Genomic DNA, 27,139 nt, shown 5'->3' with positions numbered 1-27,139 from the left:
TTTCCAATCTACTTATATGATCTTTTTGAAAGAAATAAGGAAGGACAACTTATCTTACCTTTCTTTGACATTGTCTGAATAGTCTGAAACGTCACTGTACAACGCTTAGACACCGATTTCAGTAAGAATGACTCATGTCACGTGTACTTCACGTTGGCTCGCGTCGCTCGGATCGTTTTATATATCGGACACCGGTTATGATGACGATAAGATTAGACCAGGCTAGATAACGGTTGGTTTGATGAATCCTGCTATTGTTGACATTTGAAGTTTCCTTTTCGTTTTCGAGATGAATTGCTGATTACCCTTCACATTGCATACAATCTTTTCGATTATAAGACATGTCCACCCTGGAGAAGGAGAAAGAGGACCCGGTTGGCGGAACGAACACGGTAGAATGGGTATCAGTCCGGGAGAATTGGACACGTCAAGCAATACAGGATAAGGACGTTAAAGCACTAAGAAAGATATCTGCATTACCTGGTGGGTTTGGTGGAGACGGGATCAGAAAGAAAGCGTGGTAAGTGTATTTCTGAATTGAAACAAACGATCGTCAATGGATCTTCTGTTTACCTGTATCGTCTATCATGCAGGTCTACTTTACTTAAAACACATCATTTGAACACTTCGAGCGAGGAGGATAGTATCGATTGCAATGCAGATACACCGGATACACCGGATAGCGCCAACATCCAAAATAATCAGTCAGAAGCTGGACCATCTACCTTGAGACTTCATCCTAACGAAAGACAAGTCAAACTGGATACCGATAGGTCATTTGTAACTTACCCTAAAGGTCAGTTCCGATCATCTAGTTCGGATGCCCAGTCAATAAATACTGATAAGTGGATACAGATATCTCTGCACAGAGCAAATCCGAACTCCAAGATGATTTGAACGATTTGATAGTGGGCATTTTAAGGAAATATCCCGCTTTGCATTATTTTCAGGTATGTATGCTTACCTGCTTCATCTCTTCATGATCGACATCGCGATTAAGTTGTGACATAGGGATACCACGATATTTTATCAGTACTTTACTTGACTTTCATACCGCCAAAACCTGTGAGACCTAGATCTAGACCATCATCAAGAAATCGTATACGTCAAGGAAGGACCAATCAAAGAACCTCCGAAGGTTCGTCTACACCTAAAGAGGTAGAAGGTGATCTGAGGAATAAACAAATAGACCATCTAGATGAAAAATTGCGACTGGGTGAAAAACCAGCAGAAAAGAATGAATCGCAGTCTTCTCAGACGTCTGATGATCTAAACTTAGAAAAATTGGGCTCTCCTCCCCCGGCATATAGCAGTGTTGATCGGGACACGGAAGATCGGCGAGAACTTCGAAAATGTGCAGAAATGGTCAGTCTGAATAGGGTTAGAGATGCTATGGGATCAGGAATGGAGGGTATGATGGGTCTACTGAGGTGAGTTCGTACTTTATCCGAGAGAATCATTTGTGCAGTACGCTAAAGAAAGTATGTCTCAATTTGAAGAATCTTGAAACGTATTTTGAAAGCGGCAGATCCTGAATTATCCAAATTTTCAGCAAAAATATCGCCCGTTCCGACACTACCATTCTTTGCATTATCATGGGTCTTGACGTTATTCTCACATGATTGTGATAGTTTATTACCGATACAACGGATGTTCGATTTTTTGCTGGCTAGAAATCCAATCTCAGCTGTTTATCTAGCTGCTGCAGTGAGTATTTTCGTTCCCCTTATCGCCTTGGCCGCACTAGCTAATATATTTCGTTAGATCCTGATGTTGAAGAAACCTCAAATGCTCGAAATAGCTCATCAGCTAGGCTCAGAATATGAAGAAGATCCTACCCTATTACACCCTTTGTTTGTTCGATTACCACCATTATATGCAGATACACCTTCACACCCTGAGGCTCCGGTCGAATCGAGTCCTCTACCAGTTTACACAGATTTTCAAGATGAAACTGCGAATCCTTACAAGGCAATCAAGCTTAGCGGACTGTTTCAGCTTACGGATACTCTAATGACGCAATATCCATGGGACGGGGATACGATTAGAGGGAAAGAAATCATGGGAGATGGCAGTGTAGTTAATACATATGAAAAAGAAGAAGTCGAAGCTGAATGGAGTTCAGAAGAAATGTTAAAGATGGTTGATGTAGAAGTTGTAAAACCTGGATCAGGTGGTATATCAGATGATGAAGATGAAGAGGCTGAAGCAGAAGCAGAGAAAGAGATGAAATCAATCAAGCGACAAAAGAGGAAACTACAAATTCGAATACCAAGAAATAAAGTCAATACGGCTTTAGCTATAGGTATCATGTTTTTAGGTATTGGGATGGCTGTTTATGGATTCAAAGCTGGAGGTAATGAAGCTAGTTGGAGTAGATGGTGGGGATATGTCATAAGAGGTTGGATAGGTAAAGAAGGTAGAAATATCGGACTGTCCTTAGGTGGATTAACGGGTCATTTTAAGAAATTTATCAACGATTATGTGTAACGAAAAGATCACCCGGACATAGTACATACATGTGAAAGCTTCTTGTTGTACAGACTCACTTATCCATGCATATGACATAGCAGCATACATATTTCGGATTGACTGGCCAAGAGTCTCATTTCTATGTATGCTCTGTCCGCGCAACGCCGTCCTAAGTTGAATTTTGAATGCCGCAGCAGAGCCAGAACCAAAATGTTCAGCTTACGCAATTTGGAACCTGAGTTTAGGAACGTTTATGCATTTTCATTGATCTACGGTTGCTTAAGATTACGCCGAAAACCTCCACTATCCCACGTCCACCACTGTGTGTATGCGGTGTAAGCGGAAGCCGTTTCTACTTGCTGCGGTCTCTCAGAATGTACAATTAATCTGAAAGACACGCTCGAAAACACATACGCGTTGCAGTCAGGATGCTAAAGGAAACACTAGATGTATCATAAGCGTTCTTACCAATCAATCCTGCTGTTGACTACCACTGGGTTACATGAGTTCCAGTTTCATAAATAGTATAGGGTATACAATGTCGTCTATGAGAGCAGAGTCAGTATATAAGCAGAATTGAGTCTGAGCACAGCAAGCTGGATGTTAGACGTGCTCAAGACTTTCTTAACAGTTCACAGTCCGAGGTTCTTAACAAGTATCAGGCTATTTACCGAGGCAGGATGTTCAGTACTCTTGGGATTAGAAAGGCGGTCTAATCGATTGAAGGTGTAAGATCTACACGTTTAATTGCAGCGTATGCCGGTTGAGAGGTAGCATCGTTTTGTGGATTTTGACCAGGACACCATTGTCTTCAAAGTGTTCTCTTGGATATTGACAGGTTATTACCACTTCACAATCAGTCATTCAACCAAGGATATGGCTGTTACAGCTATCTGCTTTCGCTTTTTCGTGTACCAACTTTGAAGATAATCGAGCTGAAGTAGCGTTGACATGGTCCCTCTTGCGTCCGAGCTTCACCATATCGAAACGAGACGAGGATGGTAAATCTTTCGTCAGAACTTTCGCCAAGCAAGAAGGTCCATGCTCAATTCGTATCCTTTGCTCTTCGCGCTAGATAGAATGCCACTTGTATCTTTGGTAAGCATAGCCAGATTGGGGGGAAACTACTTGGCGGAATGCAGGTATTCGTATCTTACGTTACAACAAGAGCTCGGAATGGCCCTTGATCAAGGAAATCATTGAAATCGGTGGTTTTTTTAAGTTACCTATTCCGTTATCGGACGATCCCGCCAACGATAATGAGGAAGATCAGACTAGACAGAGGACACGTCGGATCAAAACAGCCGACGGCGTCCACTCTTTGCACTCTTCAAACAAGTAGATCAGGTTTATGACGGTCTTCTTTCCCACTCACCATACAATATAATAATCAATCAATCACGTCCACCTACAGTAGTTGTCATTCATAATCAAGCATACACATTCCTCAATCACATCATCATCCTTCTTCTCTTCTCTTTCTCTTCTTTTCTTCCTACCAACCAATAAGCTCTATTCTTGCTTTTTGGCATTTGGAAAATAGACAAGTCGAGTTCGTTTGTTCAAGATGAGTGGATTAACGAAAGAAAACTTGGATAAACATACTGCTGATGGTGAGTTTAGCTTTCTTTGTACTGTGGTGTTGGTAAGCATAGCCTACTTGTCAATTATCATAAGGCTCTTCTCAGCCTGTGTTCTTGAATATAATTCCCGGGGTAATGCTTTGATGCGAACGTGTCAGGGGGAGTCGGTGGATTGCAGGGATATATCATCAAGGCTTGGGAGAAGGGATACTGCGAACTAAGGCATGTGCGTCTGGCGACCGAGGTCAAGACAAGGTCAAAGCAACCATCGTCTGTCACTCTACTACTTGATTAGAACCAGGTGGATCACTGTCATCTTTTCTCATACTTTTTATCTCTTCTATTTGTGATTTATCAGAAAAACTGAAAAAAGCTGACAAGATGGTTTATACTGGTCCAGGTAACGTTGGTCTTGGCAGAGCCAGATCAAGATCCCAATCTTCTCATGGATCAAGAACACCAAGTCTCCATCAACCTGGATTATCCAGAAGATCATCTTTATCTGCTGGTCACCCCAAAGGCCTTTCTCAAGTTGATGTTTCTCAGATCGGTGTACCTATTGTAACTCCACGTAAGTCATCTGGAATGATTCGTCTTTAACCACAATTGTCCTCATTTTACTACTGCCCTGTAGACGGTTTATGCCATCCTCAAATACGCATCTGCATATACTGATAATTTGAAAATCCACAAATACAGGAAAAGAAAGACCTGGCCATGTTAGATCGTTAACTGGTTCTTATTTCCCCGCTCAGAAGGGGGTCGTCTCTATGGAAGATGAATGGCCTGTTGGAGATGAAAAGACTTGGAAAACTGCCTTGAAAGATTTAGAATTTGATCATGAAGATGAACAAAAAGTAGCCAATACCGTTGTTAGACATGTTACTACCAGTTTAGCTAGACAAGCCTACAATATGGATACAGTGAGTTCTGTTTTCTCTTTCTTTGACATCGTTGAAAAGCCCCGAGTGATCTGGACGTCTTTCGAACATTTGGTCGAGGCAACTAAACGATGCAGAAGAGTCTGGCATCACCTATTTAGAATGATCGAGCTGACTAAGATAAATGTCTCCTAGATCGCCGCATACCAAGCTACTGCATTATCCGTTCGAGACAGGCTTCTCGAGTAAGTCACCCACCCGGATGATAAACTAGCTGCTTACTGACTTGTCCGTTATAGGCGATGGAATGAAACCGCTCTGTGAGTCGAGATGGCGATATAACCTGTTATTTCCTGCTAATATCACAAGCCAGTCACCACACTAAGAAAGCGCCTAAACGGGTTTACTACTTGTCCATTGAATGGCTTATTGGAAGATCCCTTGATAACGCTGTACTCAATTTGGGTTTAAGAAATACATATGAAGGTGCCACCCAAAAACTTGGTTTTGTGAGTACAAAGCAAGACACCTGAGTAAATATGGCTGACCTGTACCTGCAGAACTTCGAAGATCTGCTCAATGAAGAAAGAGATGCAGGTTTGGGTAACGGTGGTCTTGGTCGACTTGCAGCCTGTTACGTGAGTTTTCCCTTATCGGATAAGTCTAATTTGAGACAAACCCTAATGGCTTGTGATAGATCGACAGTATGGCTACACTCAACATTCCAGGTTGGGGTTACGGGTTAAGGTGAGTTGCGCTTGGCATTGCTGAAGGGTGAGGAATAATATTGGTACCAGATACAACTACGGTATCTTCAAACAACTCATCTCCAACACCGGTGAACAGCTCGAAGCTCCTGATCCCTGGCTTGACCGAGAAAACGTAAGTTATCCGTCTGACTCCTGATGCAATATCAATGATCAGCTCACCATACTCCAACTTGTTTAGCCTTGGGAAATCGGACGACTCGATGTTGCTTACCCTATTCGATTCTATGGAACAGTAGAAAATGTACCCAATTCTGATAAAGCCAAATGGTCGGGTGGTATGGAATGTCTCGCCGTAGCTTATGATACCCCAATCCCCGGTTTCAACACAAAGAATTGTGCCAATATCCGATTATGGAGTGCTAAACCCGTTCAAGGGTTCGATTTGAACTCTTTCAATGGTATGTTCATTCGCCATGTTCCAAATTTTTGTAGCTGACAAAGCGTAGCTGGTAACTACGAGGCGAGTGTCGCCGCCAGTAGTGAGGTCGAGAACATCGTAAGTGATCAATTATCTTCATAGACAGATTTTATTGGTAACATCACCTATAGACTCGAGTTCTTTACCCCAATGACAATATGTATGCCGGTAAGAAGCTTCGTATCATGCAACAATACCGTAAGTCTTTGTCTTGTGCAAATAGAAACTACATGCTGAACAGATCACATAGTCTGGGTTAGTGCATCTCTTCAAGATATCCTTAGAAGATTCACCAAACTCGATCTCCCTTGGACCGAACTTCCCGATTACGTTTGTATCCAAATGAACGATACCCACCCCACTCTCGCTATTCCTGAACTCATGAGAATCTTGATTGATGAGGAGGAATTATCTTACGAGACCGCATGGAAGATCACTACCAAGGTATTTGCCTACACCAAGTAAGTTTCAAGAGTGAAATCGACCTGATCAGGCAGCTGACAATGTTGCACTAGCCACACCGTACTTCCAGAAGCCTTAGAGAGATGGCAAATCGACTTGTTCGAATCTTTGTTACCAAGACATTTACAAATTATCTACCGAATCAATTACGATTTCATGCAAGCTGTTGCCAAACGATGGCCTGGCGATATGGACCGAATGCGAAGAATGAGTATTATCGAAGAAGGTACACCTAAATACGTTCGAATGGCCTATCTCGCTATCGTTGGATCTTTTAAAGTCAATGGTGTAGCCGAACTTCATAGTCAGCTTTTACAAGCCACTATCTTCCGAGATTTCGTTGAATTCAAAGGTAGAGATTTCTTCACTAACGTCACCAACGGTATCACTCCTCGACGATGGCTTCTTCAATGTAACCCTCAACTTGCTGCCCTTATCACACATACTTTAGGCAACGATCACTGGCTCACCCATCTTAAAACCCTTAAACAACTCTTGCCTATGTCGGAGAACGAGGAATTCAGAAAAGCCTTTACCAGTATCAAATTGGAGAATAAACAAAGGGTAAGCGAATCCTGCGATTTGGCGACCTAGCAAAAATCACTGACCCTTCAACTATAGCTTGCCGATCTGGTTGAAGCCGAACTTGGTATCACATTAGATATTGGCAGTATTTTCATGACTCAAATTAAGCGACTCCACGAGGTTAGTTTATCACGCTTGGAAGATGATATACAGGATGTTAGCTGAAACCTTACGACTTACAGTATAAACGACAAACCTTGAACCTTTTCGCCGTCATTTACCGATACTTACGAATCAAAAAGGCTTCCCCCGAGGAGAGGAAGAAGATCGCCAAACACACTGCTATTTTCGCCGGTAAAGCTGCACCAGGTTATTACGTCGCCAAACTTGTCATTCGACTCATCAACAATGTTGCTAAGGTAGTCAACAATGATCCCGACGTAGGAGATCTTCTCAAGGTTGTATTCATCCCCGATTACAGTGTATCTATCGCAGAAGTCCTTGTTCCTGCTTCCGATGTTTCAGTTCAAATCAGTACAGCAGGTACCGAAGCTTCCGGTACCTCCAACATGAAGTTAGCTCTTAACGGTGCTCTTCTACTTGGTACAGTCGATGGTGCCAATGTCGGTATGTCCACTTTTTTCCGATATCAATCACGATTTCGAGATACTGATGGTTTTGTTTTCGTTTTACAGAAATCGCCGAAGATGCAGGAGAAGATCAATCATTCCTTTTCGGTCATCTCACTGAACAAGTTGAAGGTGTAAGATACGCAAACTCTTACCAACCTACACCACTCGAACAAAGATCTGCCGAATTAGCCGAGGTCTTCAAGGCAATTGAAAGCGGCACTTTCGGCGAAGGATCCACATACGAACCTTTGACCAAGACTGTGTATGAACACGATTACTACCTCGTAAGTCGGTCGGCTTGGTTAGAATCTTTGAAAACTCAACAGTCCATGATGTCTGCTATTCGGTTCATTGACTAAGCTTGCCTTTCATAACAGGTTTCAAACGATTTCGGATCATACCTTGCAGCTGAGAAACTCATGGACGAATGTTATAACAACAACCCAGCCGAATGGACCAAGAAATCAATCTTGACTGCATTCAACATGGGTGACTTCTCATCTGATAGATCCGTACAAGATTACGCAGATGGTATTTGGAGTGTTGAACCTTGCGAAGTGCCAAATGGTGATAACCTCTAAACGACATAGGAAGAACATTGATTGGTTACCAGGTGTAAAACATCGCCTCCTGCCGGATGACTTTCAGGCAAAATTATATATTGTAGGCAAGAACGAATGGAAAGGAAATAGAACTGGAATACTATTATGAACAACGAATATATATAAGAAAGACTGTATACAACTTTCATGCATGTGTATCACCCTTTACAACTTGCGCCTCTTATCATCCGATTCTTCGCTAATCTTCATCTGCGGTATCGGATCTTCAGAAGGGTTATCTCGTTTCGTGCCTATTATAGGTGATGTTGCTTTCGGTATCGATTTTACCTCTGAAGCTGGAGTGCTTGATGATGAAGTGGTAGTTGAAGTAGATGCAGTCTTAGGTTTCTTTTTCACTACTATACCTTTCATCAATGATTTCACATCTTTCCTCACTGGTTTTGGAGGTATTTTCTTGGGTTGTGTGGAAGTGGACGATGATGATGATGAGGTTGTAGGTGGTTCAATTGGTTGAGTGTGTTTAGCTGCTTGTGCTCTGTATACAGTATCGGAGTTAGCATTATTGTACCTTCTTAAAGGTAGAAACCAAAAATAACATCCTACTGAAGGGGAAGAAGTGAATAGAAGACTGAATGAAGGGAAAGAGGTGAAGGATTAAAAAGTGAACTATAAAACCGATACCAGATAGCATACCAAAAACTAGATAAAGGAACTTACTCTCTGTATTCTCGTAATTCTTCAGCTTCTTTATCTTCCAATTTCCTTTGTTCAGCTTTTTTTTCTTGATCTTTTTCCATTAAGAATCTCTGTTCTTCGCTATCTATTCCGCGCCATTGATTTGATAATTTCATTTTACTGTCCCATTCTTCTTTTTTGATATCCTGTTATAATGATCATTATCATCAACAATTGGTAATTCTGTCAGTATGTGTCTGCCCATCTATAATGTGAACGTCTTCTTTTGATGATTCATGTAAAGAAACTAACCTTCTTGGCTTGTAGTCTCTCATATAATGTTCTTGGATCATATTCTTCTTCGGGTTGTTCGGGTGGTGGTTCTTGACCGATTCTGGGAAATTATGCATACCAATATATTTATGATTAGTATTAAGAATTTGCTCTCACCGTTTCAAGGTTCTTTCACGTCTCTATCATCCCATACATTGATTTGAACATAGGTCGACAATTGTAACTTACCTAGCATAAGCTTCTTTCCATGCTTTCTGCTTATTCTCCTTGGCTTCATCAATAGATGCCTGTGATTCGAATCTTGAGCCTATCGATCCCGTAGCCGGCGTCAAAATCTTGTTTGGGTCCATCCTGACTTGTTATTTCAGAGAGTATCCTTGATGTTTGAATTTACTTTTCCAAGTACATTGATAACAAGTATAACAGGTTGTTTGAACCTAAGCTATTGAACGTTTTGTTATTGTTGTAGAGTCCGGTTAATTTGTTGATTTCCTCGAATTATGATAGCTAAGCTGAGCCAAATTTGATTCCGTTCCGGTTGACAGACAGAATACCATGTTGAAAGGTAAACTTTAACGGTTTACGTCCTTCTCTTCTTCTCTTGCATTGCATTAAAGTATTAAGTGCAAAGTTACAAAGCACAATGCCACCTAAGCTTGATCTCTCCGCTTTTGGAGGTTCAGATTCTGAAGATGAGGGATTTCCACCAAAGGTAAGTCTCTCTGTATAGCATCCGAGAGTACTAAACAAGCTGATCGTTGTAAAATTACAGAAACAACTCGAATTAAATGCTCTGAAGAGTAAAACATTCAGTCATGGTATAACCAAAAAGACTAAAAAAGATTTAGAAAGAGAAGCTGAAGAGAAGAAGAAGAAGGAAGAGGAAGAGTAAGCTACTCCATAATCGCTCAAGATCTCATCAGGAATAGCTGACAAACGTTTTTATCGTAATAGGGCTTTAAGGCTGGTCAATGAAGAATATGAACAAGCGTTCGAAGGACCGGGAGCTCTAAATGCACCTAGAGGAGGAACAAGAGCACCTACAAGAAGACCCATGGGCCCAGGAGGTGGTTTTGTCAAAGCCGGTGGTGCACCTATGGATATGCCTTATCAACCACCAAGAGGACCATCCAACGATCATTATCACAATGATAATTCATCCTATCAACCTTCAAGAGGTCCTTCATCTTCAGGAGGATATCAAGGATATCAAAGAGTGAGCTGTCTTATCTGGTCAGAAGTGAATGCCTGGTGATGCTAACTCATGACATACTGTTCTTGTACAGTCTTATCCACCTCCACCTCAAAGGAAACCCTCACCACCACCACCCGCAAACATTGGTCCAAGAAAAGGCAAAAGAGCGATGGATTCATTCTTGGAGGAAATAAAGAAGTAAGCCTCTGAAATGCTCACTTCTATCGGCTATATTCGTACTAACTTAACTCAATCAAACCAATTACTAGTAATCAAAACGCTCGAGAGGAACGTCTAGGTCATCTAGCCAAGCGTAAGTAAAAGCATTATATGCATGAATTTACCATGTAAGACCTATAGTTTTGCCAAATGCTGATATCTTACGAAACAATAGAGGAAGGTTCATCCGTCTCTGCACTTGCAGGTCTGTACAATTGGTATCATCAATATCCTAAACATTGTGTACTGATCGAATAAGCTTATAATCAGCCTGGGAGTCGGAAAAGGGCAGTCATATTGTCGGTAATCAGGAGGTAAGTACAGCTTCTGTATCTGAGCTCTCACTTCTCATACAAGTCAAGCTGACGCTCCCACACCTTGCTAGACGACGAACTTGTTCATAGTAGGTCTTTACAAGCGCCATTCCAGCTGGAAAATCCTGACGAGTCTTGTAGTCAAACTTGCCATCCAATATACATGAGGAGAGTTTGGGGTTATTTTTCGCTAAATTAGGGCCAGTCGGTGCAGTCAAGATCATGTGGCGTATGTTCAGCTCAACACGTGTATGCGACTGAACCCTAAGCTGATACATCTATATAGCTCGAGGTGACGAGGATTCGTCCATTGGAGCGTCAATGACTATCACAAGGCGAAGCAAACCCGGATTGTCCGGTTTCGTTTCCTATATGAAGCGTAAAGATGCCGAGCGAGCTGTACGAGAGTATGATGGTCTTGATTGGGGAGGTAGTATATTGAGAGTAGGGTGGAGTAAACCTGTTCCATTACCGTTACGACCTATATATGGTGAGCTCATTCCTTTCAACCCATTTGGAAGGCTCAAATTAAGTTGAACCACTGCATTGTTCAGATTTAGGGTCTGGTCGAGAAGATCGAGGGAAAAGAGGAAGATCGAATTCACCTCCGAAACATCGAGATAGCCGAGATAGAGATTACGAGGACTCGAAAAGAGGAGGAGGAGGCAGGGGCAGATCAAGATCTCGCGAACGTATTAAACGTGATCGTTCCAGATCCAGATCCAGGTCATATTCACCGCCTAGATCCTCAAAATATAACAAAAAGCCAACAACAAGATCTAGATCTTATTCATCATCTTCATCCAGATCACCTTCTCCACCACCACGAAACAAGGGTCATCGTAGATCATATTCATCGTATTCATCTGATTCATACACAAGATCACCCTCTCCACCTCCACGTAAATCAACAGCTAAAGGCAAATGGATCAATGAGATTCCAATCGAGAAGCAAAATTTCATTAAGACTGTCGCTGGAAGAGTCAAAGATCATGGTAGGGGATTTGAGGATTTGCTCAAAAAGAAGGAGAAAGAAAATCCTAAATTCGCTTTCTTGTTCAATGAAGACGTGAGTTGTAAGGAGGTCAAAGGAAAAATGAAGGAATGATTGCTAATATTTTCGCGTTACCTGGATAGTTACCCGAATATCACCTGTATCAACTAAGCATAGATTCAAGGTACAGGATACCGACGCCACCGCCGGACGACTTCGCTGATGAAGTGAGTGAGGGTGACATATCTACCGTGTTTGGCAAGAGCCGCACAGCTGACTTCGACTTCAAGGGTTATGCATCTCTCTACTCCTCCGATTCTGCTGAAGACTCAGAGAAAGAGCGGGTCATCCGAGGTAAATTGGGTAAACTCGCCAGAAAAAGATTCGAAGCAATGTTACGAGCTATGAGCGGAAAACGAGCTGAAATAGCTAGAGGCATGGAGTTCGCTCTCAAAAAGGCTGAAGCTGCTGATGAGGTAAGCTGCTTTTTCCTCGTTGTCGAAGGGATCAGCCGCTAAGTGCTCGAGTCACTAGGTTGCGGAAATAGTTTGTCGGAGTGTTCGATTAGATGCTACACCAGTTCCAAGGAAAATGGCAAGATTACATTTGATTTCGGATATTCTACATAATTCGGCGTCTTCCTTGCCTAACGTATGGAAATATCGTCAAGCTTTTGAAAGTAGATTACCACCTGTATTCTCACATTTGTCGACTGTCTATCAAAGTTTATTAGCTTATTCAGGTAAGATCAGCGCAGATGTATTCAAAGGACAAGTTGTAGCTGTGTTGGAGATTTGGGAAAGATGGTATGTCGTAGCTTACAATGTCAACATTGCTAATCCAAAAAGGGACTGTTACTAACCATAAGAGATTCTCATCATTCAGGATTGTCTTCAATTCTGAAACCGCAGAATACCTTCGAGGTTTACTAGACGGTACAAAATCGCTCATTATACCTAAAGATCCTAAAGCAATCAAAGAAGAGAAAGAGAAAGAAGAATTACTACAAGCCCAAAAGCAAAATGAAGAAGAGGAAAAAGCAAATAAATTCCAAACTTCTGGGTTCAAATCTTCGTTCAAGCCTATCTCAGCTACCGCTCCGTCAGCAACTGCTTCAGCAGCCAAAGAAGATCTGGATGGTGAAGAAATGGAAATGGATGATGATGATCTGGATGGGGAAGCTATGGATGAAGATCTAGATGGAGAAGCTATGTAAATACTTTTCATAGTGTTTTCATACATTTGAATACAACGTTATGCATTCTTGTGTCAATGGATATACTGAATACTGTCATGCGATATAGAATACTGCTTGCGGACGGTCAATGGTATCATTCCCACTAGTGACTGTTCAGACCTTTTTGAATTAACAAGCATACTTGTACACATGCTAGGTATATTGATAAGTTATTTATGGATGAATACAATAAGGTGCAAATTGAACAGTGGCTGTTCATGATCTATCGAGGTCTGTCTAAGCATCTCTTACTTTATTCTGTTTACCTAGTACAACATAAGTGAACAATGCAATCCCGCTAATACCACCTAAAGTCCTAATCATTTTCCTCGTTTCGAAGCGCTGATTTGATATTGGATTGTGCCAAGTATCTTTTTTGTTGAAGTTACCTATAACGTTTTCTTGCTGATATTCATCAATATCTGTTTGTATGCCTGTTATGGTTGCGGTTAATTTCTGACCATTTTCCCAATGTTTATTTTTTCCCTTGATGGTACTTGATAAAGGCGATAATTCATTTTCTTTAGATGAGACTTCTACTCTAGCTACAGCACCGAAGAAATCGGTCACCAAAATATCTTCAGGTGGTACAGATGATAGGGAAGTTGATATTCCTGGATGTGAATGTATTTTTGCTGGATCATATATATTGAACTATTATTCAAATCATCATCAGAATCGGTTTATTAGTAGTTTCCCCTTTATACTGAAAGTGAACAAAATCACTCACAAATTCTTTTAAAGTTGCAGTCGAAGTTTTACTTAAAGTTTCCAAATATTGTAAAATGTAATGTGTAAATGAATCTATAACTGCTACTCCAATATCCATATCATTGTGATGCTACAATATCAATTAACGTATATACATAAAGTCTCAATCATCAGATAGATACACAATGATGAATGATCACCATTAGACTGACTCACTGAATAACTATTTTCACCTAATTCAGAAGAACCAGTTGAAATTATTTCTGGCGAATAGAATTTCGAATACATTGTGTTGGCTTGACAAGTATCTATAGTGAATAATAATTTATTATACCTAGTAGGAGGAGGAGAAAGTCAATCAATATAGTATTAATTTCATACATAGTTTTTTAAAGTTCTGAATAATTTTCTCCACAACTTACCTCCTCTTTTCCCACATTTGTTCAATTGCATCAGCAACATCATAAGCTGAAACTTCTTCATTATCTTGAAATTTCAAAAATTCATTTCCACCATGACCAGTCATATAGATGAACACATCTGATGATGAATCTGAAAGTAATCTCTTTGATCTTGGTATAGTTGAATCATGTCTTCCTATGATTTTTGGATCAAAGATTAGCCATAACACATACACCTTTTTCAGAATTCACGTATACTATCATGCTTGAAATGGAAGACATTTTGGAAGGTGGTATATTGATTATCGACAAGGAGGAAGTCAACAACTTATTCACCTACCAGTTAATAACCTCAAGAAACTTTCTACGGTAACTTCATAACCTCTATAATCAACTTCAATACCTTCACCATATAAATCCATTTGTCTACCTGAATTTGCATAGACTGTAGCTGGGAAAGCGTTTCTTGCATTACATGCTACATCATCTGCTAACATCAAAATTATATTGGAATCTGGTAAACCTAATCTTTTCAATGTACGATACATTGCTAATGTATTTGCCATATGCTAAATCGTTTCGAGATATCAGTAAATATATCCATAAATCAATTGACGTTTAATCGTCTAATTTATGTCAAAGTGATACGTTCAAGTGATAATACTTACACGATAATTGAACCAATATCTAGATGAACAGACTAAGACTGCCCAATTATTCGTATGTGTTCCAGTCGAGTTTGAAAACAGCTCATTTATCTGCGAGTCCAGTTGAGGGTTCGAAGCTATACATAACGAAGGTATAGCCAAAAGGGTCACTAAGGCCAGGTAAATATAGCGTAAAATCATGATGTCGGTAGTCTTGAAATGAGACTCTGATCAGTCAGATAAGAACTAAGGCACTAGATTGATCTTCTCTGTTGACCTTGAAAATTAGAAAGCTTGTTCGTAATGAATAAGTCGATAAATGAAAAAGGAGGCTAAATGTTGTAACAATCGCATTTCTCGGACACTAGTACTTAAAACGTAAACTCATTCGCGCTGTTCTCCACTTTCCAATCTTCGCTCTTAATTCTAATCTTAATCATTATTATCTTTATCTCTTTCGATAACAATTGTTGACACTATACTCTGGACGTACATACAATACAACAAGCTCACCCAAACGCCGGATAGTCAAAAAAAGTATAATCGAAACAGGATGTCAGACTTGGAGAATGAATTGCTTGGTTTAGCGGAGGATGATCCAACTAGAAGACCATCAAAGAAAAGACATAATTCAGGCGGTGGAAATAAGAAGAAATCAAAACGTTTGTGAGTATTAGATATAAACGCAAAGAAGTGCATTTCATCTCCACGCTTATATATGTATATCAAGATGAAGGATGAACAGCAGCTCGTCAGCGGTTTTCGTTTGATTGACCGGTGCTAATGATCATTCATGAATTTATAGTGAAGAATCCGAATCTGAAGGAGAAGCCGATATGGATCTTGAATCAGACTCAGATGAAGAAGATGCTGTAACGAAATTTACTGCTTCCTCATCTAACAATAATAATAACAGTCGAAGTAGAGCACCTGCAAGTAATCCTTATCCCTTGGAAGGTAAATACAAAGATGAGGATGATAGAGAAGCGTAAGTTTTAGCTGTCTTAAATAAGGACTTTAGCAAATACGGGATTAAGCGTCTTAACCTAAAGAAATCAAAGCTAATTGTTATGGTTTACTGATGAAATTGTATGCTTAGATTGGAAAACATGAACGAGATTGAAAGAGAAAACATTTTAGCTTCACGTTTAGAAGAAATGCAGAAATTTAAAGATTCACAAGCTTTAGATGCAATGTTTAAAACTATTGGAGGTGATGATGATGAAGATGATGAAGATGGACCATCAAGGAAAAGGCGTAAGCAGATTGTCTAGCATTATACAATGCAATATATGTTGGGGTAGCAGTCAATTAATTTTTGTCAAAATAGGAAAACATACAAGTGTATCTAAAGAAGCTTCAAGAGCTATGGCAGATCTGAAAAATAGGAGAAAAGCTAAAGATGAGCGGGCACAAAGACGAGTGAGTTATTTTACTTGTTTTTATCGACCAAGCAATGATTCAAATTGATCTCTTTTAATGTATTGGTGCACACAGGCAGCAAGACAAAGTCAAAGAAGAGCAGCATCACCAGGATCAGATAATTCGACTGAAGATGGTGAAATTTCACATTCTCAATCCCATTCACATTCACATTCACAAAAATATTCTCCACCACATTCACCTGAATATAAACCAAATCAAAATCAATCACCAAATAAAGATTCAAAAGAAAATTTAGATGGTACACCTGCAAATAAACAAGAAGTCAATTCTGCAAGATTAAGTAGATATGAATTGGTTGATATGATGTATAAAGATGGATTTGAAGATGTTGTTATAGGTGAAGTTTTCTCTTTATAGAAATGAGTGTTTGTTAGATGATAAGCTGATTAATTGGTCAATAGGTGCATATGTAAGATTAATGGCTAGTGAACCTGATGAACAAGGTAAACCGAAATATCGAATTCACAGAATAAAAGAAGTTGATACATCAGGTAAATTCGGTGCATATAATATAGAATATAAAGGACGTAATGTTAGAGATGCAAGAGGATTATTATGTTCATATGGTAAAGGAGCAAGATTATTCAGAATAGCGGACGTATCGAATGGAGATTTTGAAGAAAAAGAATTTCAAAGGTTTACAATGACAAATAAAGCAGATGGAGTAAAATTACCTAAAAGAAGTGAATTGAAAAATAAACATGAAGAGATCAAGATATTGAGAGATAGACCAATGACAGATGTGAGTCTTTTTGTGATTGGAAACTACGATAATCACAAATCTAAGTGTAAACATAAACCTTGTTAGCTAATTAATATTCATGAAACATTATAGACTGAAGTAAATAAACAAATTACAATGAGAAAACAATATGATCCATCAGCGAATCGATCAGCATTATTAAAAATCTCACAATTAATGTCAACTAAAGAATTAGCTTTAAGACGTAATGATTCAATAACAGTTGAATCTATAAATAAAGAAATCATAGATTTAGGTGGTAATCCATCAACTGGTCAATTAATTATTGAACAAGAAGGAGTAGGATTTGGTGATGAATATGAATTAAAAATTCAAAAAATTAATGAAAATAATAAAAGGAAAACAAAAGAAATGATGTCAAAAGCTCATCAAAATGCTTTAGCAAGGAAAAAAGCTGAAGAAGCAATGATTAAAGCTAAATCGTATGTTCAATGCTTCCTACTTTATCTCATATCGTTTGGATTCAGGTCCAAGCATTACCCATACTATCAGATTTACAGTGTTATAATTGTTTATATCTGACCATCTTTGTTTTCATAATTGTACAGAGCAAGTCAAGAAAATATAACAACTTTACCTAAACCTGATATACCTCCAACCTCAGCTCTAAAGAAAGGAGAAACACCTCAACAATATGTAGCTAGAACGATAGACCTTGATTTAGGTGATTTTTGATTGCTTTATGAACTTGGCTTTATAAACTTGTGTCTTCTCATCCCCGACCTCGCTATTTATTCACCAATCGAAAACTCACGAGAGAAGCTATGTTATGTACATGTACATGCATATATCATATTTTGCGCAAGTAAAGATAGCAAGCAGTATCAATATTGAATTAATTTAGCGGTATATCTGGTTCAAGGGGAAAAGCATCAAAAAAAAAAGGAATGTAACGAATATAACGGAATATAGAAATGTCCTTTTTATCTACAATTTCTTCTGGAATTAGGTTTATCAGTTACCTTGAGTTACGAACCAAGGTTTGTTGAAAGGTTTTTGTGTATCAGAGATGCAAGTGGTACTGGTATTATACTCCGAGTTAAATTCATCAATTTGAGTCCATCCTCGTTGACAAGATTCTAAAGAATATTTAAATTAGTGATCATACAGCATTGAAATCCATTCACTCACCAATCAAGCAAAGACCGTTTTCACATTTAACTTCGGAAACTCCTGGAATTGCGCCACAGTCTGGTTGGGTAGCTGACATCAGTACTTATCACAATAAATAATACGCATACAAAATTAGCAGTCACAAGCATACTCACCTATACCTTGACCTGGACAACCACCACAAGACCAAAGTAATGAATTGGTTCTAATAAGGTGAAATATTGATCAGCAAATACAGGGAGAAGGACGAAAGTGGCAAATGAATGAACTGACGTGAGACAGGTCCAAGTACCGGAAGATTCACAAGCTTCTTCATCTTTCTTACAACCTAAAAGATTCTCTAAACTTCTTTTATCTTGTTCCCTCGTTTTAATTGCTTGATGTAAAGAGGGTGATCGTTTTTTCTTGTATCCCGGAACAGCTGATCCTGTTGGTGGCGCTTTACAGATGAGTTTATCGGGATGTCCACCGCCACCGTGTTTTCCGCCTCGTTTGTAATGCGAGTTAGGATTCCATGGTTCATATCCTTCCTGCAAAGTGGAGATCATGAGATAACGTCAGCTCGAGAAGAATAGAGAACTGGTAAACTGATTGATATAACGAGATCTTCTTACTTACATCACATTCACACTTTCTTGTGTGAGGGTTATAAGCTATCAAGTAGTAACGAGATTAATAGTCAATACTTTGTTACGATACGTGAAAGGATTCAATGACTGAGCCACAAGACGATGAAACTCACTTTGGTGTTCACCTTTACAAACACATTTAGGTTTACTATGACCATAATCACCATTTCTTTTCCATTGACCATTTTGGTAAGAATCATAACCACCACCATAATATCCATTAGAATGTTTGAGCTTGGTATTTGGATAATCTGGACAAACACATTCTTCATAATGCGGTTCATTTCCTTTACCTTTATGTTGAGCTTCGACTTGGGAGTTCTCTTGTTTTTTCCAATGACCATTATTACCCCATCCACCATAATGAGAATCAGGTTCATCAAATTCAGGATAACATTTACAGGTATCTGGATCTCTTGTTTCAAAATCATAGCATTTTGGTTGGTGATGACCGTAATCGTATCCTCTGATATCTAATTCTGAAGGCTCAGTAGGTGTAGGATCAGGATCAGGTGAAGATGAAACTGATAAAGGTAAGATGACGAGAAGTAAAGAAGGTAATATAGTGGCAAAGTACATTGTTATTACACTCTGACTTGGTTCAAATCTCGTGAAGATAAAAAGAAGGTTCGTGTGAAAGAGAGTCTTTAAGATAGGAATACTTGTTCACCTTTTACAAGAAGTCAGTAAAGGCTAAGAAGATACTTCTTGAAAAGGTGAAAGAAAAAGAACGAAGAGACAAATAAGAAAATGTACGTGTTACAGAGAGAGGACGAGGATCGGATAAGGAAGGGACAGCAGAGTGGGAAGGGTTGTAGTGAGAGGTAGGGAAGGAAGGGATAGGTGCATGAGAAGTAGCACTAAATAAAAATGGGGATATCGGTCATAGTGTGTGAACCGTTGATGATTGTTAAAACTGATCATCGTGATGCATTAAAAATATTGAAACAGAGAACGAAATGATTGCCACCTACAAGCGACGATCATATCTGTTTGAATTTCAGATTTACGCGGTCAATTATCGTATCAGATGCAAGTGAATCACCGTCCAAAATGTCTGTGCCATCATATCATTTTTCCTTGTTTTAGAGAGTACCTTTCACAGAATTTAGCTCGAGGTACAATCAGATCAACATGTTTATTTTTGGTTCATTTGCTGGAAAACGTTCCCACCGATTATACATAGGACCTTAGTAACCCTCCTTTGGTCATCATGACTCGATTTATCGGAGTTTATTGTACTCTTTAGCACAGCTCTGAACTCTATCAAGTCACCATCAAGCGAAAGGAATCCCTTTTGCTGAATGCTGAATGACGATTGATTTGCATTTTCTTTTTATATTGATTCTTTCGCTATCAGAGTTATAGATATCACACAAGGTATCAGCTACATCCATGTTTCATCGTGATCAGCGAGTGTGAATCTGGTCATCAGTCAAGGTTGACTAATAAAATTATAAATTTTCACTATCGATGTCGTTCTTATCGTTTTATGAATGAAATTTTTCTATTTCATGATATGTAGGTTGATTTCGGATACCAGTATCGTTAATAAAGTTTGGATTAATAATTTGAATGCAGACAGTGTCATCATATTGTGGAGATTAACGATAATTTGGCGTGACCTGAAATAGATAAGATCAGAAGTAAATATGAATCAGATAAGTTCTACTTGGTATATTGTATAATATTAAACGTGTTTTCAGTCATTCTCTTAGTTTCAAGGTTTGTAGTTGATTGATGTTGATGATGACCTAAATGGTAAGGCAAATATCTTATATCTTCCAAAGCAAAGGCGTGAAGTAAATATTCGATATTCGTCCTTATCATGAGCTGACTGGTTGCTCATCTCGGTATGAGTTAATTGATATAAGTATTGTTATACCTGCTAGAACCTTTTAACCTATTGTCAGATGTTAAATGAACTTGTAAAATTATATGAATGCGGACTATACAATAATCCAAAATCTGAACGCATTTATCGTATTATGTGTGTATTCTCTAAGTTCGGGAGAAGACTTATTTTAGGTGTTGTTATCTGTGTGAGTTACCTCGTTTAATCGTTAAAAGTACATTACAATATAGATCACATTGTCTATCATGATACAGATTCTCAATCCTAAAGAGTAAATGAAGTTCCATTTCTATATGCTGATATGAATTATAGGATATCTACTTTTCTAATTCATCAACTTCCTTCTGTAACCTTTCCTCCTTTTCTCTCAAAGCAGCTACTTCTAAATTCATAGCATTACATGCTAATTCCAATTGCACAGTCGAACCTATTGAATCCTGCCATTTGCCTTCCAATTTACTCAATTTCAAACCTTGATCTTCTTGATAAACTCTTCGTGATCTATTTAAATCTATAATTTTCTCCTTTAAATCTTCTGAAACTTTTGTTAATTCACTTATTTGGGAATTTAATTGATAGTTCCGTATTAACCATGCATTTGATCCATATGTCGATAATATTGTTGAATTCTCTAATCTATAAGGGAAAATTTCAATACGAATCAGTGTCATGGGCATTTGAGGAAGATAGCAGTAAAAGGGGAAAGCCCAAGAAGGAGGGATTTGAGGAGGAGAGACGGAGAAGCGGAGGGAGAAATATAGAGAAGGATAAGAAGAGAGACCAATTCGGTTGAGAAGTAAGAGATTGAGATGAGACGAATAATATGGATGGATAGAATGAAAGAAACTAACCTTAAAGCCATATGAGCTTCACCAATTTTACTTTGTTTTTCAGCTAATTCTAATTCTTCTAAAGTTGGTTGATCACTTAATATTGGAGGTTGATATTTCGTTGGATCAATACCTTTTATCGTATTATTTGGATATTTATTTAATAATTCTGATAATTCTTTTGATTTCTATGAGAACAACAAAAATATACTAACTAGTATTAGAAGAATATCATATACATAATAATATCCTCTCCACCCCCTCAAAAGATAAAAACCAAACTTACAGGGAACACATCGACAGATTTAGGTAATCTCTCATCATCATCATTTATCTGTTTGGTTTTCCTCAATTCAGCTTCTATTAATGCTAATGCAGCTGCTTTGATTGCTGGATCATCTAACTGTTTATCGTGATATGGTAATGAATCTATATAACTTGAAGAAGACATATTGGTTGATTTGTGGAGACTTGTCTTGAATACTGAAACTTTGATTTCGGAATACTGATTGATAATTCAGATGAGAAGGTAGTTTTCTTTCGTGCTTTGTAATGGTTGATAATAAATGACGATAAGTAATACAAGGTTGTACAGAACTAAGGTAAAGTATCAATAACAAAATGATCTCAACATTCAAGTTTATCTCTGATACATGCTGCAAAGACACGAATGATTAGATAGCGAAGACGGGATCAATTCTTCCCACTAAACAGATATCGGCGTTATCCGGAAATTGAATGATGTGGTTTATGTTTACTCTTAAACCTCCACTGTTGTTCTTCGCTTTTGAGGAAGATGATGAATGATGAATGATGAGTGATTAATAGTTGCTTCCCTCTATGGACATTACTGATAGCATTACAGCTAATAGGCTACACTTAACACACAAACCAACACCTGTCAAAGAGTTACCATTAAAGCGTAGTAAGAAAGTTGATTCATCAGACTATAAACATATCAGAAAAGCAAGAAACGGAGATAAACAAGTGATCAATATGGAACCTATCCTAGGGGAAAGTAAGAGGCGTGTGGTGAGTTCGAATCAAGTACTTATAGTGACAAGAGTCAAGTTCAGTAATCAAGAGGGAAGATTATCTTTATGACTATGATCTGTGATCGAAGACAAGTAATTGAGAGGAGTGTAGCTGTGCAAAGACTAGCAAAGATGGAGCCCATAACCTTTTGAATGATGGAACTAACTGATACGAAATCCAATGACATAGTGTTATTTCTTCGATTCTGATATTGGTAATTACCACTATGGTCCTGGTATGTACCCAATTATCAGCCATTTTCTCATGATACCGCTCATATAAGCTCATCAATATAATGCTTCGTTTTCATATAGGACATCCAATGAAACCTACTAGAATCAGAATGTGTCATTCTTTAGTTATGAATTATGGTTTATATAAGAAAATGGAGATTTTCGTGAGTCTATCATAACCTTTTAGAGTCTTCGCTTTTGCCTCCATCAAGATTTTTATTAATCCGTTCAAGGTGAAATATTAATCTTGTTATTTACGTCATTTAGCGAGCAAAACCGGCCACAAAAAGAGAAATGTCGCAATTTCATACAGATGAATATGTCGATTTCTTACATCGTATAAATCCTGATAACGCTCAACAATTCGCAAAGGAACAAGTCAAGTGTCAGTATTGTAGCTCATTAATGCGTTCTACCATCGTCGGGCTGATGATAATAAGGAAACTCTACCAGATAACGTAGGAGATGATTGTCCTATATTTGATGGTTTATTTGAATATTGTTCGATTTCTGCTGGAGGTTCAATGGGTAAGTCAGCTAACCCTGGATCATTCTTTTGCGATCAGATAGCTGATAATTGAAACATTATTGCAGAGGGAGCTGCTAGATTGTCAAGAGATAAATGTGATATAGCTGTAAATTGGGCTGGAGGATTACATCATGCTAAAAAAGCTGAAGCAAGTGGATTCTGTTATGTAAATGGTTAGTCAGCTTCTGATTTCCTTCCATCGGATCCCTCTAAGCTGATATTCTAATGCAGATATTGTGCTTGGTATACTTGAATTGCTAAGGTACGTTGCATCCATTGCAATTGGTTTCATTGCCTACAAGCTAATTCGTTGCATTGCCCGATTGTAGGTATCATCAAAGAGTACTTTACATTGATATCGATGTTCACCATGGTGATGGTGTAGAAGAAGCTTTCTATACAACGGATAGAGTAATGACATGTTCATTCCACAAATACGGAGAATTTTTCCCTGGTACAGGTGAAGTTAGAGACAATGGTATCGGAAAAGGAAAAGGTTATGCAGTCAATGTACCATTAAGAGATGGAATAAATGATGAGAATTACCAAAGTATATTCCAACCTGTAAGTGCCGGCTGAGCGTCTCCACCTTGTAATCGAGCGACATGTTTATGGTTGTGTGCTGATATACTTTGCCATGTAGGTAATAAAAAGAGTTATAGAATGGTATCAACCTGGAGCAATAGTATTACAATGTGGATCAGATTCCTTATCCGGTGATAGATTAGGTTCATTCAATCTATCAATGAGAGGTCACGCAGCATGTGTACAATTTGTTAAATCGTTCCATTTACCTTTACTATTACTTGGTGGTGGTGGTTATACAGTAAAATCTGTCAGTAGAACTTGGGCCTATGAAACTGGTTTGGCTGCTGGTGTTGAATTACAAAGAAGTGAGTTCATACCGCTCTTATTTGACGACTTCGATTTTGACTAATCGTTTGGTGGCGTCTAGATATACCAAATAATGAATATTGGGAATATTATGGACCGACATATGAATTAGACGTCAGATCAAGTAATATGACAGATCATAATACCCCTGAATATCTACAAAAAGTCAAAGAAGCTGTATTTGAAGTTTTAAGAGATAAAAATGCTGCACCTAGTGTACCATTGCAGGGTTAGTTTCTCTTTTTCAGATATGTTATGAACGTATGAAGGTATGCTAAATATTGTTTTGTTGTATTTTTTTCTCTAGATGTACCAAAACTGAGACATGATGATGAAGATGAAAATGAGAATGAAGATATGGAAGATAAAGATGTTAGAAGACCATTAAGATTATGGGATAAGGAAAAACAAAATGAAAATTCTTTAAGTGATTCTGAAGATGAAGGTCAAGGAGGTAGAAAACATCGTCAAAATCATAAAGAAAAAGAAAAGGAAAAGGAAAAGGGAAAATCGAAATCTTCTTCACCAAATGCTAAACGTAGATCAAAATCACCTTCTAAGATAATATCTAATAATGGTACCACAAGCGGTACAAATGGTATTACAAATGCAAGTGGTAGCGGAATAAATATACAATCTTGGGCCTCATCTATTCAGCAAACACCTTCAACCTCAACAACAAACTCAACAACAACAAATCGACCACCTACAACAATATCGCCAACAACGAATGCTGAAAAAGAAAAGGATGATATAGAAATGACAGATTCATCTAATCCTTCTAGGACGATAACAGGTAACGGTACTTCAACTCATCAACCTATAACGAATTCAACGAATAATACTTGATCCGTGTAAGTGGGCAAGGTAACTCAGTAGTGGTAAACTACACTAGAAATACTTCCATAGCGTTTCGCTCTGGGACATGGTATCAAGGTGTATCTTTGTATTTGAATGTATATTTTGTCCTATTCCATAATACCAGATTATTGTTCAACGCAGTGCTTCGGTCTTTGAAATTGACGGTGCTCGCGTCGTACAATTAACGTAAACATTAGAATTAACTACTTGGCAGAGATATATAAAATATCCTCCGTAGCCAAAATTAGCTTTCTATTAATTGCCATTGCCTTGCTTCATGTATTCGCGATACCGTCATCTTCATTACCATAACGGCCTCCGTCGTTATCAATCTTAACTGTAATCTTACCGTGATCGCAAGATATATAACTTTCAAGATAGCATACTGTACACTATCCGGTCACCGGCCTATGCTGTTCATGCTGTTTTTGTCATCCGGTTAAGATGATTTACCATTTCCATTGGAAATCCATGTTTTGTATTTGATACAGATTACTTGTGCTTATGAGTTTTACCGTTGCCGCATATCTATTTGTTCATTTTCAGTCTAATTTCGTATACATATGGTCACCTGATGATCTGTTAAAAATCAAATACGATTAGATTCTGATAATCTATTTCTTCCGATCTCTCCATATTTGCTGATGTCCTCCTTATTAAAAACCGGTTGATAGACAAACATGTTTGTACTGTACTACGAAAATATTGAAAGCAGACGTTAAGGTACCTAGAGATTATTGTAATAGGAATTACTCGGTTGGTTATACTTGGGGTCAATTATGGTTTTATGCCAAGTGAATTCTAGAATGATCAAAACGTTGGAAGTGTGGGAATAACCATAATTTTTATAGATTCGATGGCGTGTGATTTTCTTCCATATTTCTGTTCAACAGACGTACCATTTTTTTGCGAATTTATCATGTATGGGATGGGCAGAGAGTGGAATCGTCTTTGCATGGTTATTTACGTATCACCCTTGAAGCATCTGAGGACCCCCTCATTCACCCTCTCTGGCTACTGTATCTTCTTCGGTAGAAAGGGGAGTTGAGACAAACTAATCTCGAAACAATTTAACCGATATATTCCGTCAGAATTTACTTGAGATTTTAAGCAGACGTAGCTATTTCACCAAGCGCTTTGCTATGGCAGAACACGCAATGATATATACAGAATTTACGGAAATGGAATTGGCTTGATTTGAGCAAACGAAATCATTAACCGGATCATCAGTCATGAAAATATGATTGTCGGAATTGTTTGGAGAAGAAAGAGATAGATCATACTTTCGTGTTCGTGTAGTCATTTTCCTCTTTTGCTTTAGCTTACTTTGTATACATTAATGATCAGCCTCAGACATCACACATACATCTTCATGTATACGTGGTGCATGTATGAAGCGGGAAGATAGAATTATAGCTTGAATTGATGTTTTAGTTCGAAACACCATATCATTATTCTCTTTGAAAGCAAAATCCGTCATAACCGGTATTTGAATCTGTTTTTTGCTTAGTTGTCATGTGTTTTTTGAGTACCAGGTTAAGCCTACGGTTTATTGGGGATTGTGGAGTCCCATTTTTAGAACATAGATGTAAACGTAAATCCAAAGGGATCCCTTTGAAAGTATAGATCGGTTATTGAGAGATATACCACATCCGACCGGCTTCATCTTCAAAATAGAAATACAGAAAAGATCGGTTATACCCTGTGTTTAACCTTGTTTCTTTCGTTTAAATCGAAAATAAACACAAAATGACAAATGATGTTGTTTTCAAAGAGGCAGGTGTAAGGTAAACGAGGAATATGTATATATAAGATCAGAACTAAGAGAACCCATAAAGCCTCATTTCCTTATTTTCTGATCAAATCAGTTTTTATTCTATTCTCATCGGAATTACCATAACTACCTAACCTTAGAGATCAAATAATCTAAACCCCAGATACTCCAGATTTATCGATCG

The 27,139-nt window shown here is 38.3% G+C and overlaps 9 protein-coding genes across 9 annotated transcripts; 5 read left to right on the top strand and 4 right to left on the bottom strand.

Moving 5' to 3' along the window:
- Positions 1–341: 341 nt before the first annotated feature.
- L201_006271 (uncharacterized protein) lies at positions 342–2,490 on the top strand (the record flags this gene model as incomplete). Its single annotated transcript, XM_066221993.1, has 6 exons — positions 342–520; positions 594–796; positions 856–950; positions 1,012–1,430; positions 1,500–1,707; positions 1,765–2,490. The coding sequence occupies 6 exons, from the start codon at positions 342–344 to the stop codon at positions 2,488–2,490; spliced, it is 1,830 nt and encodes a 609-aa protein (XP_066078090.1).
- Positions 2,491–4,436: 1,946 nt separating this feature from the next.
- L201_006270 (uncharacterized protein) lies at positions 4,437–8,324 on the top strand (the record flags this gene model as incomplete). Its single annotated transcript, XM_066221992.1, has 17 exons — positions 4,437–4,626; positions 4,755–4,978; positions 5,132–5,181; positions 5,236–5,256; positions 5,310–5,445; positions 5,497–5,574; positions 5,634–5,683; positions 5,734–5,818; positions 5,885–6,104; positions 6,153–6,202; positions 6,256–6,322; positions 6,375–6,585; positions 6,640–7,150; positions 7,208–7,291; positions 7,354–7,738; positions 7,807–8,027; positions 8,121–8,324. 17 exons carry the CDS (start codon positions 4,437–4,439, stop codon positions 8,322–8,324), a joined length of 2,787 nt encoding a protein of 928 aa, XP_066078089.1.
- Positions 8,325–8,510: 186 nt separating this feature from the next.
- L201_006269 (uncharacterized protein) lies at positions 8,511–9,625 on the bottom strand (the record flags this gene model as incomplete). The annotated part of the gene is made up of 4 exons (XM_066221991.1): positions 8,511–8,841; positions 9,024–9,187; positions 9,294–9,375; positions 9,504–9,625. 4 exons carry the CDS (start codon positions 9,623–9,625, stop codon positions 8,511–8,513), a joined length of 699 nt encoding a protein of 232 aa, XP_066078088.1.
- Positions 9,626–9,918: 293 nt separating this feature from the next.
- L201_006268 (uncharacterized protein) lies at positions 9,919–13,213 on the top strand (the record flags this gene model as incomplete). Its single annotated transcript, XM_066221990.1, has 15 exons — positions 9,919–9,987; positions 10,048–10,163; positions 10,230–10,491; positions 10,562–10,668; positions 10,740–10,783; positions 10,865–10,894; positions 10,960–11,003; positions 11,075–11,092; positions 11,145–11,232; positions 11,290–11,493; positions 11,558–12,072; positions 12,141–12,224; positions 12,288–12,473; positions 12,532–12,803; positions 12,883–13,213. 15 exons carry the CDS (start codon positions 9,919–9,921, stop codon positions 13,211–13,213), a joined length of 2,370 nt encoding a protein of 789 aa, XP_066078087.1.
- Positions 13,214–13,471: 258 nt separating this feature from the next.
- On the bottom strand, positions 13,472–15,194 carry L201_006267 (uncharacterized protein; the record flags this gene model as incomplete). The annotated part of the gene is made up of 6 exons (XM_066221989.1): positions 13,472–13,888; positions 13,965–14,075; positions 14,162–14,279; positions 14,368–14,542; positions 14,687–14,915; positions 15,015–15,194. 6 exons carry the CDS (start codon positions 15,192–15,194, stop codon positions 13,472–13,474), a joined length of 1,230 nt encoding a protein of 409 aa, XP_066078086.1.
- Positions 15,195–15,546: 352 nt separating this feature from the next.
- L201_006266 (uncharacterized protein) lies at positions 15,547–17,877 on the top strand (the record flags this gene model as incomplete). Its single annotated transcript, XM_066221988.1, has 8 exons — positions 15,547–15,659; positions 15,799–15,981; positions 16,093–16,250; positions 16,324–16,415; positions 16,491–16,776; positions 16,841–17,181; positions 17,275–17,624; positions 17,751–17,877. The coding sequence occupies 8 exons, from the start codon at positions 15,547–15,549 to the stop codon at positions 17,875–17,877; spliced, it is 1,650 nt and encodes a 549-aa protein (XP_066078085.1).
- Positions 17,878–18,156: 279 nt separating this feature from the next.
- L201_006265 (uncharacterized protein) lies at positions 18,157–19,523 on the bottom strand (the record flags this gene model as incomplete). The annotated part of the gene is made up of 6 exons (XM_066221987.1): positions 18,157–18,281; positions 18,334–18,393; positions 18,471–18,520; positions 18,589–18,845; positions 18,934–18,968; positions 19,058–19,523. 6 exons carry the CDS (start codon positions 19,521–19,523, stop codon positions 18,157–18,159), a joined length of 993 nt encoding a protein of 330 aa, XP_066078084.1.
- A 1,593-nt stretch (positions 19,524–21,116) lies between these two features.
- Positions 21,117–22,080, bottom strand: L201_006264 (uncharacterized protein; the record flags this gene model as incomplete). The annotated part of the gene is made up of 3 exons (XM_066221986.1): positions 21,117–21,435; positions 21,651–21,817; positions 21,916–22,080. The coding sequence occupies 3 exons, from the start codon at positions 22,078–22,080 to the stop codon at positions 21,117–21,119; spliced, it is 651 nt and encodes a 216-aa protein (XP_066078083.1).
- A 545-nt stretch (positions 22,081–22,625) lies between these two features.
- Positions 22,626–25,169, top strand: L201_006263 (histone deacetylase RPD3; the record flags this gene model as incomplete). The annotated part of the gene is made up of 11 exons (XM_066221985.1): positions 22,626–22,661; positions 22,854–22,899; positions 22,979–23,061; positions 23,165–23,282; positions 23,351–23,425; positions 23,492–23,599; positions 23,658–23,688; positions 23,756–23,990; positions 24,070–24,319; positions 24,382–24,549; positions 24,628–25,169. The coding sequence occupies 11 exons, from the start codon at positions 22,626–22,628 to the stop codon at positions 25,167–25,169; spliced, it is 1,692 nt and encodes a 563-aa protein (XP_066078082.1).
- Between the last annotated feature and the right edge of the window lie 1,970 nt (positions 25,170–27,139).

Source organism: Kwoniella dendrophila, chromosome 8 (assembly GCF_036810415.1).
Source record: "Kwoniella dendrophila CBS 6074 chromosome 8, complete sequence".
Classification (NCBI taxonomy): Eukaryota; Fungi; Basidiomycota; class Tremellomycetes; order Tremellales; family Cryptococcaceae; genus Kwoniella; species Kwoniella dendrophila.
Note: the sequence above shows the minus strand (reverse complement) of the source record. Positions and strands in the feature narration are given on the sequence as shown.